General features: G+C 40.3%; 1 protein-coding gene across 1 annotated transcript; it reads left to right on the top strand.

Moving 5' to 3' along the window:
• The first annotated feature begins 413 nt into the window (after positions 1 to 413).
• Positions 414 to 9,820, top strand: LOC116384673 (leucine-rich repeat transmembrane neuronal protein 4-like). The gene is made up of 2 exons (XM_031849564.1): positions 414 to 704; positions 1,152 to 9,820. The coding sequence occupies exons 1-2, from the start codon at positions 701 to 703 to the stop codon at positions 2,759 to 2,761; spliced, it is 1,614 nt and encodes a 537-aa protein (XP_031705424.1). The 5' UTR covers positions 414 to 700; the 3' UTR covers positions 2,762 to 9,820.
• The last annotated feature ends 1,155 nt before the right edge of the window (positions 9,821 to 10,975 follow it).

Genomic DNA, 10,975 nt, shown 5'->3' with positions numbered 1-10,975 from the left:
ATATATATAGATAAATCTAAGGGCTACTGCAAAAGATTTCACCAAATACAATTTTATTCTAAATTTATCTTAATTTTATATGTATTCTTAGAATTCATGAACTCCACCCCCCACCCACGAGCAAGGTATATACAGCCTCACCTACATTCCGATTTCACGTGCTATTATTAAGCGTACGTGACATAAAACAGTTAATGAAATAAAATATATAACTTTCAATGAATGGATTCAATAATAGCTGCATATACATGGTTGGTAGCCTACAATAGCCTATATAGTATATGTATTAAATATTTCGCGTGTGCTTAAGGACGCCTACGCCTTCGAGAGGGGAGAAAGAAACAGAGAGAGATGGGAAAGACAGCGAGAGGGGGAGAGAGAGAGAGAGAGAAACTGCATAGAGTGGAGGATCAGGCGCTCAAATGGGTTATTGCGCACACAGCCGGCTGAACTATAGCGGCGACTCCAACTACGACCCAAGTGTGAGGGCGCCCTGTTACCGCGCGTGAGACGGCGATAAAGGAGAGCTTGCACCGCTGCGGAAAACTTGCGTATATATTTGATTTTCCCCTCTAATTGAAGACATAAGTGATGCTCGGTATGTGGATCGACTCTGAGGCTGCATGAACTGCGATTGTTCCATCTGAGAGCAGTTTAATGTGCTCTTTATTTCAGAGGATTACTCCTTCATTCACTAACTATGGGTAAGTCATTGTGTTCTTCACAATTTACTGACACAGTTTCTCCTTCTTGATGCTCCGTAGCCAAGATAACAGCTATTATCAGTGTATAGCCTACTGACAGATGTAATAGTTCAAAAAACTGAATATCTTTCATTTATAGAATAAGGAAGGCTACTATTTATTCAAGCATTCATTTAAATCACCTGTTTAACTCCACTTCTTTCTCTGTGTCTGAATATTTCAACACGTTTTCACCTTAAAAGTAGCCAACGTCAGACTGTTTAATTCTTCATGAGGCAGATCGCTCTGGTGTGTCAGACACCAGACCTCAAGCTGCTCCTCACTACACCATCTCCTGTTTGAAGAATGAATTACTCACATGTTCTTATTCAAACGTCTTTGAACAAACACATTCTCGAAAATCAAGTCATCCCTTTGATTGCATGTGCCCCACTCTACCCCCAACAGGTTCTGTGATGTTGGACTGGAGGTTATCATGTCTTCTTCTGCAGACAGCTGTTTTGCTGCTGCTCAGCAAGGGGGAGAGGATGTGCCCTGCGAGTTGTCGCTGCGAAGGGAAGATTGTTTATTGCGAGTCTGGCATCTTCCAAGGCATCCCAGAAAACATCACCACGGGATGCCAAGGTCTGTCTCTGCGCTATAACAGCCTGCTGGTTCTGTTGCCGTACCAGTTTGCTCACCTCAATCAGGTTATCTGGCTTTATTTGGACCACAACTCCATCAAAGATATAGATGCTTTAGCCTTCCATGGTGTGCGCAGGCTCAAAGAACTCATCCTCAGCTCCAACAAAATAACTCATCTGCACAATAACACATTCAGCGCAATACCAAACCTGCGGAATCTGGACCTGTCCTATAATCAGCTGCAGTCTCTGCAGCCAGGGCATTTTTATGGTCTGCGCAAGCTACAAAATCTCCACTTTCGATCTAATGGCCTGAAGCAGATCCTCATTCGTACTTTTCTTGAATGCCGCAGCCTGGAGTTTTTGGACTTAGGTTACAATCGCTTGCGGAGCCTCACCCGCACAACGTTCTTAGGGCTGTTCAAGTTGAAAGAACTTCATTTAGAGCACAATCAATTTTCCAGGATTAATTTCTTCATTTTCCCGCGCCTTACCAACCTGCAGGCTCTTTATTTGCAATGGAACCGCATACGATCCATGAATCAAGGCGTGCCTTGGACCTGGCACAAACTCCAGAAATTGGACCTGTCAGGGAATGAAATCCAAATGTTGGACCCAACGGTTTTCCAGTGTATGCCGAACTTACAAATACTCAACCTTGAATCGAACAAGCTCAGCAGCGTGCCTGTGAAGGCCGTGGCAGCGTGGACCTCACTAACTACCGTCAGCCTGGCCGGTAACGCCTGGGACTGCAGCCCCAGCATCTGCCCTCTCATGGGATGGCTCAAAAACTTCAGAGACTCCAAAGACATCACTATGATATGCAGCAGCCCCAAGTCTGTGCAGGGCGAAAGAGTCGTGGATGTGGTGAAGAATCACTCGACATGTGCGGACGTGTCTAATGATTTCTCAACCACTTCTCTCATTGTTCTGACTTCCACCCAAATTGGGAACACAACTCACCCTGACCTTACAACTGACCCTGGTACCGAGTCACCTGTACAGAGGTTAACCCCCTCGCCTGTCCGTCCTAGTGCGACACACAGAAAGACAACAGAGTCCACAAACATGAGCTCCACCTCACCCATCTCCCCTGAACCCCCTACATTGTTTATCCCAGAGCTACACTTTGAACATATGGCTTTCCATAAAATCATTGCAGGCAGCGTAGCCCTGTTCCTGTCAGTGGCATTGATCCTGCTGGTTATTTATGTCTCGTGGAGGCGCTACCCCAACACCATGAGGCAGCTGCAACAGCACTCGGTCAACCATAAGCGCAGGAAAAAGGCCCGTAAGCAGGAGCAGGACCTTAACTCTCAGCTGCAAGAGTACTATCTGAGCTACCATTCCAACTCGGAGACAATGGACTCTTTGGTGAATGAGACAAGGCCGTGCACGTGCACCATATCAGGATCCATCGAATGTGAGGTCTGAGCGGCCAACTCCACCTTACGAGACTAAAAGTGCAATTGCTAAGCAGAGGTAAATGGTCTTTCCACAAGATGAAGGGCTTTTATCTCTAATGTGAGATGACAGATTCTGTAGCACTGAATGAAATACTTGGGGGCATAGTACAATATCATTATGTGCACAGAAGAAGAAGACTGGAATGGAGAGATGTATTTGGAGCTAATTATCACTCTGGCTGACACGAGAACAGTGACGGCGTCAGCCAGGTACTGTGTACAATCTAACGTACCGCCTGGACCACTGCTAAAGTAGAAGTGAGCACTGTAGAGAGACTGACCTTATTCTTAGTCAAACTGTGTTGTCATAGAACATACAAACCAACAAACCACTTTTTACTTGCTAGTTTAGATTTTTATTATGTAGCTTGTAAAGGATTTAGGAAGTATGTGTCTGTGTGTGAGTGTGTTATGGGGATGATCTGATAGTGTCCTGGTTTACTGACTTCTGGTTGGAAGAGTTACAGTGTTGCAACTTATTCTCACAATATACAGTTTGTCCAGTTAAACTCTGCTGCGTTTTAGCATATTAGTGCAGCAACTAGAAGTAGCAATACCACTATGAGTGGGGGAGCAATCGTAGAGAGAGCGTCTTGTCCTGAGATCTTTTGCATGAAACCAATCTCCTTACTACAAGATGCTCTAATGTTCTAATTGATGATAAACTTGCATTTCGGTTCATTGTGGTACATGCTAAACAAACAAATTATATTCAAGTCTAATCTCAGGATTGATGTTTTCCAAGCTGTAAAATAAAATCTGTCCGGTCCAACGAGGGCCTTGATGTGTCAGAAGTAACAATGTTGATTTTCATAAAGAATTTTGTATTCCTATCATTATGATTATGCATTGTTTGTGTAAAGACATAAGAAAATGGGGACTAGCCATTCTATGTGATAATGACTGTGTAATTAAAAGATTCCCGTGATAATTGATGAAAAACTTGTGTGTGATGAGAATATCGTCGACTGGTGCATCACACGGAGAGAAAAGAAAAATCCCTCTCTAAATCCATGCATTGTGCTCTTGATGTTATGCAATTCATTGGATTTGCTGTTGCATGCAGGGGAGCTGACATATTTTCCATCACGCATCTGGTTTTCTGGCTCTTTTCTCTCTCTTCTTTTCCATCCCCTCCTGGTATTGACAACAGTATTGATTGTGTGTATGGTTACACATCTCGAACTAGGGGGGCCCCCAATAGAAATGAGCTGTGTTATACATAAGGCGATGCCATTCTTTGCTTGTACGTGAGACAAAAAGGAATTCCAGTCCAGTGAAACCAAACATAATATAAGAATCTCTTTTTATACAGCCATGTATTCTCTGTCAGTTCTGCGTTATTGTTCTTAAAAGAAAGGGAGAATAGAGGAAGGCTACTGAGGGACGGTGGTGTTACGGGTCAAGGCAGTTTTACTATTATCACCCACTTTGGTCTGTCTTCTCCGCGTCCCCTCCTGCCTTTTCTCCCTGCCTTATTACTCTTTTTCCGCAGCTTTCTCACTGTGAGGAGAGAAATTTAACCTGCACCAGGGGACATATGTGCATGAAGGATTAGGCAGTGGTGGTGCGAGTATGTAAGAGCTATCAACAAGGTGTTTTTATTCCTGTGTGAGAAAAACAATCATCTATTGCTCACCACAGTCCTTCCCCCACAGCTGTCAGTTGTCCTCTCAGACCTGTTTTGAAGTGAAGACATCTGATTCCTCTTCCTTTAGCTGGTTCACGCATCTCGTGTGGAGTAAAGTTTGACTGGTCAAAGGTTGTTCAGATAAGGATTTATGATCTCCCACAGTTTACTTTCTAAACATGACTCAGGCTTTCTTTTGCTCCCAGGCAGGCATGGAGGTTCGCTGCCAACAGAATTTATATCCATATTTAGTTTCTCGTACTTGCATATATGATGAATTTCTCTCGAGGGCCAATGGGAAAATCTGTGAAGGCATACAAAAAATGTAATATGAACAGAACAAATGATTAGTTGATTCAGCGTTGGCAGATATTGTAATTAGTGTTTGATTTGTCATATTATGACTGATGAAAAGCAATTCCCCGTGTTTTGAAATCTTTTGGTGTTGTGTAGCTGAGAGGCGAATGCTGATTAGAGAGCTGTGATCTGCACCTTGTAGAACATTATTGAGGATATTTGTTTGAATGAAGAATTGTGGAGTGCACACTATTGACTTAGTAAACAATGCACAAATAGAACCACACTCCACTGGAATCTGAAAAACTACTGTATGTTCCAAGAATTCAAAATGTCTTTTTGAGTTAATCAATGTATAAAACCACGATACTTCAAGCGGATGAGCAAGGCCAAAAAAACAGAATCAGTCAAATCTTGCCTGGAAACATCCAGAAATACAGTGTGTGCTTCCTGTAAACACTCACTGTGAGGGGCAACCTGCTCAGCCCTCACTGGCAGGCATGACATTTTGATTTACATCTCTTATTAGGGATCTTTCTCAGGTAACATGTGTGATATTCTGCTCATCATTGCCAAAGGTTTTGCCAGAGATTTAAAAGGTAGGCATACAAATATTATCAATATACCCCCAAATACATATTTTCTTTTTATCCGGTTGCCTGATTTCCATTTATGAGGGAAGTACTTTAAAGTATTTGTTCACCATTTTGGTAAATAAGCTTATTTGCTTTCTGGCAGGTAAAGAGATGAGAAGATTAACATCACTCTCTTGTCTGTCCAGTTAGCTGGTTAGCTTAGCATAAAGACTGGAAACAGGAGGAAACAGCTAGCATGGCCCTCTGCAAATACTACAAAATCTTTTAAATCTGCCTTGTCCGTGCAAAAACCAAAGTGTAAAAGCAAGAAGTTGAAGTGTATGTACTGGACTATTTTGTTGCCAGGAACAATAACTTGCTGGAGTCTCTGTTGGTTGCCTGGCAACCTCAATGTGAGGACAACACTGCGGGACTCTTTCTTGTTCGGACTAAACAAACCAGATAGTAATAAGTGACGGAGTGTTACCTTTGGGACAGAGACATGAAAGCTTTTTACTCTTCCAAGGCTGTAGCTTCATATTTAGCGAACAGACAGAACAATTCCTTGAAGCAAAGATATATTTTGAGAAAAAGCTATCAGCAAATCAATTGTGCTAATTTTCTAAAAATGCTCTTAGCTCCTTTCCTTTCATTATTATTCTCTGCGTTTGCACTACCATCCACTGAAAGGGATTTTTTCAAGGATGACCGAGCCAGAGAGGTCTTAATTTGGACAAAAAAAAGCTCACTAGACAGAAAACTCTTTCATTCTTTCTTTCTGTTTCTATCTTTTTTTGTGTCTTTCTTTCTTCCTTAACAACTAGCAGCATCATATCTACTCTAATATGAATGGAAGTATCCAACATGTAGTACGTTTAAGCAAGCTAGTCAAAAATAATGAGTTGCGGCAGTCAAATTTAAATGATTAACGTCAGCTGAAAATAGAGTCATTGAAGTGTGAAAGTATTGAGAGACAGTTGGCACAGTTGAGAAAAGTTGATCAGTCTCCTGCACTCCAAAACAGGATTTCTACGTCACCCCACCTTTTGTGCAAATTAATTTGAATGCTAATGCTTTTGTTACGTGTCCCAGTGGACCCTCAGAGGAAGAGAAAATGGCCTTGCTGCTTCTTTGTCCGTGTCAAAGTGTTGGTGGTGATGAGAAAGACCGTAGAAGTTTTTATTTTCTCACTTCACAATCCATTACTCAGTTGAAACGGGGACATACACAGGATGCTAATGAGAAATTGCTCTGCGTTTGTCAAAGCAGTGGGAAGTAGGAACTTCAATCAGTCAACACAATTGTTCATTGTGTGGTCGTGTCTGGTCAATATCTTCATTACAGTTGTGATTTGTGTCCCTGTAATGATTCCGGGAGTCAAGTTTTTTCACAGTAATATAGTTTTCCATTACAGTAGAATGCTTTCAGTGATATTGTACGACATTATAAGAACCAGAAGTGAAAAGATTGTTCCAAACATGTAGTGTGATATATTACATTTTACGACTTACTTTCTCATCCATATTAAGTGATCCCAGAGCAGCTTTCGTTTACTTAACATCAGAAAATCATTTGGAGCATAAAAGCAGTTAACAGCGTGACCTTTATAGCTGCATTTTTACTTCCACTTGACAAAATGTCTGCTACATTTAGAGCCTTAAATCCCAGTTGTATATATTGTGGCCACAGATTTAGAACTTAGATAAAGTGATCTTGGATCTCACACTGCTGTGCATGCACCACTGTATGATGTAACAGTAATATAGTGCTTTCTTTGGAGAGCTTTCATTGTTTCTCTGATTTATTTCCCCTGATTCTTCAACTGCTCTGCTTCCCACACAAGGGAAATCAACCAAAAGCCAACAACAATTAAATGTATAAGATTTATAAGCAGTGCACCTAGTCATGTTGTTGTTTCCTTAGTAATAAAACATCATGGTCTCTATGATAAAGACAGTGTGGCCGTGTCCATGGAGGATCCACTTTAGAGATAAAAAGGAAAGTCATTCAGTTCTGTGAAAAGAAATGTCCTGTGTTTGGTAACCTCACACACACACACACACACACACACACACACACACACACACACACACAACTCAAACTATCCCTTCAAAGACAGTCTTGTGATTTGACAGCTGCCTATGTGACTGACAGCAAGCTGACTTGACAAAACCGGAGCACAAACTAACAATAATACAAAAAAATGATGTGAATCAGGTACACATCCTGGCCAGATTCTTTCCATTGTTGTTGCTGTTCTTTTAAATCCCGAGGAGCTGAAATACAGTAAAATCTGTATTTCATTTGGAGGCAGATTGGGTTTTAAACTTCTGAAACACATTCAAAATCCCAACATGTAAATGTTTTGATTCCAACATACTGCATGTAACAGCAGAAGCACAAACACTGCCGTTATAAACGGCTGTAAAATATGGCTCTTATTAAATTTTGTTATGAGTAGGGAGTCCTTCTGACAGAAGTCCCTCAGGCTCAATGCTGTGGGCTTCTCTGCAACTGCATGAATGATCGCAGCGTTAGAGCATCAGGGGCATACAGTGCCACAGTGTTCTGAAACACCCTAATAAAGATAAAAAGTACCGAAACCATCTTTATTACCACAGAGACTCCACAGTGAACGTTGTTAAAGGGCAGGGGAAAAAACAAGTTACACAGAAATGAATGGGCAGCTGATGGATGTCGGATCACTGAGGTTTGACTGAACCTTATAGCAGCGGGGATTTCCCCTACAGGGTCCTCTCTGATTTCTTTGTTTGTAAAGTGGCGTTGAGTAATCTGTGTATCCATGTACCTCGATGGCAACCCAAAGAGCATCAGCCGGACACAGTTGACACTTTGGCATAAATAATAGAACCGCATTTTCAGCAGAGCTTGTTTGCTAATTAGAGCAAGCTCCATCAGCAGAAGTGGATATATATCACATTTGAAAGTAGTAGGAACAATGCTTTTTTATCATTTGACATTTCTTTGCCCTAAAGAATCAAATCTCTCGGTCATAGCTTCAGCCCACTGAAAGCAATGCATTTCTCAATTTTTCCAACGGGGCAGTAGAACTCTCACTTGTTGACAAATCATTGAGTTGTCTTGTAATGATATATGATTGAGGTCGTCTGTGTGACTCCCAATCACCCAATCATTCATCACTATTGCTGGTACAGACATGCCTCCTCACAGCTGATTTAAATTGCCAGTTCTTGTTGTTTTTAGTCCTTTTATCTAAGAGCAGAACAAGCTTCGAATGATAAACTTTTTAAAAGTTACATATGAGAGAGCCTGCGGTGGTTTGACAACAGTGATCACCCTGCTTTTTGTTTCAAAACAACGATCCAGAGTGAGAAAAGCTACTTCTATAGAATGCATTTCTCCTCAACTCAATGCTGCATTTACACTCAGTTCAATAACACACCAATGGGCTGAGGTAATGATTGCTCCTTAACTACCCGGTCTAATCTACTCATGACATTTATGACTCTAACACATTTGTCAATGTGCTTTACAGTGACAGAAGTGAGCGTCTGTGGATCACCATGAGCGTATGATTACTGCGGCTAGAAATAGTGAACTAATTAATAAGTGGTTAGCTGATGACTCATTTCATTGTTGCCTTTAGTGTCCTGATTGCTCTTGAAATACCATTGATAATACCATTCACCATGGGTATCTATGAAATAATTTATTTTGGCACAATTAGCATGATTTCAATTTTCATATCTTATGCATTTTTATACAAAAATACATCACTGTAATATTCATCTCTAGTCATCTCTAGAATGTTATGATAACTTGAGTAGTCATGTGCAATGAGTATTGTCACAGCAAATTGCTTTGCTTGGTTAGACTAGAAAGACATTTTAACATTTTAAACTGATTTAATTTATTTATATGCTTATAAATTTATATTCAATACATGCATACCAGAGCAGCAAGAAAGTTGGAAAGACTAAGCGACAGTGTTTTTATTTTATTTTTGTGTTTGACATTTCTGTGGCACTAATCTCTAAAGGACAAGTAATGGAGTCAAGTTGTATAAATTATTACAGTAATTGTTTAGCAAGCTATGGTCTGTACATGACAGAATGTGCATTTGAACTACAAATCCAGCATACAGATAAATAAAACATGCTCATGTAATACATTCATATACGTATTAGTAGCTGCACTGATCTGCATATTTACATCAGTGTAAAGTTGTTTCTTAAATATTCAATATTTATTTTATTGTCAACAATTCCCAACGACCAATGTGTTCGTGGGTCACTTAATACTTCATAACCTCCCTAGCTTGTGTGTGGTTCTCAGCCCCAAGCATATTGTTTCCTACTTATAAGACATAAATCTTGACAAAAAGGTCACAAATGTACACTTTCATTTAAAAAATGAAAATAAATCCCTTACAATTTCCCACTGCAGGACTGTTAATGTGAGATCCCCTTAAAATACACGACAGTGCCCAGGTTTATCATAATAGAATAAAATGACTCCTCCTTTAAGCCTTGCATTTAGTAGGCAGAGCTGCCGGTATTTTAACAAAAAAATATAGCACGTTTGAGAACTCTTTTGTTAATAAAGTCTTGATTAAAAAACCTGTTTCCTTACAATACATTTATTCACGTAAATCATACTGTGAGTGGCATATTATTTGCACAATCATGAAATTGTGCATGACAGATGACAGAGACTGTTGTTGTAATCAATGCACAACATGTCTCTCTCCCTCAACAGGATAAATGTTTAATCATAACAATGCATCACGTCTATATTACTGTAAAGAAACTTGAAAAATCAAAGATGTATCAATAAGATGTAAGAACACTATGCAGATTCAAACATCTGGTCATCTCTATAAGTCTATAACCTTATCCTCTCAGCTCATTTGCGCAGTGAGCCATTAAAACACTCATTAAACATCTTGATGAGGATTGACCCATGCAGCTGCTCGAGCATAAAGCACCTTATCACACATAAACACTCTGGATACAACAGTGTCTCAACTTCAACATAACAAATGAGACCAAATGTTCCTCTCAAAGCCTGGTCTATTTATCTTGACTCGTGACACACAAAGCTTCTTTTCTTTTTATCTGGCCGGGGAAAATTTGAGCTCTGATGTGGATGAGAATTTATAGCCTAATGTAAATGACAAGAAAGATATAAAGCAGTAAACATCTATGAGCATGAGACTACCTAAGATGGCATGCTTATTAATTTAGTTACAGGTATGAGGACTTTTGAGAACACTCTTTAGTGCAAACTTAAGCATTGTTATGTTGCTGGTGTCACCTATTTTCAAAAGCTGCCGCAATGTTTATAACTATTCATCTGAACAAGAGAGAAAAACAGCACAGATTGTGTGATCCTGACCATTTAATCATTATACTGAACTGTGTGATAACGGGCATCTGTGTGTCTTAAGTGGAGCAAAGCAAGTGCTTCTCTGGGTCGAGTCACAGTTCAGTGCACAATCACAAATGAAAAGCATTGAGCATTCCTGTCCGACTCCTTTCTCTCTATCTGACTTGTGTCAAAACTCTTCTTTTTCCTTCCAGTCCGAATGCTCTATTCAGAGCCTCAAGCCACCCACACCATCCATTTATTTGTGTAGATGGTGAGAGTGCGTGTGTGTGTGTGTGTGTGTGTGTGTGTGTGTGTGTGTGTGTGTGTG

Source organism: Anarrhichthys ocellatus, unplaced genomic scaffold (assembly GCF_004355925.1).
Source record: "Anarrhichthys ocellatus isolate YVR2014 unplaced genomic scaffold, GSC_Weel_1.0 scaffold9, whole genome shotgun sequence".
In the NCBI taxonomy this organism is placed as follows: Eukaryota; Metazoa; Chordata; class Actinopteri; order Perciformes; family Anarhichadidae; genus Anarrhichthys; species Anarrhichthys ocellatus.
This window is presented reverse-complemented; position numbering and strand designations above follow the sequence as displayed.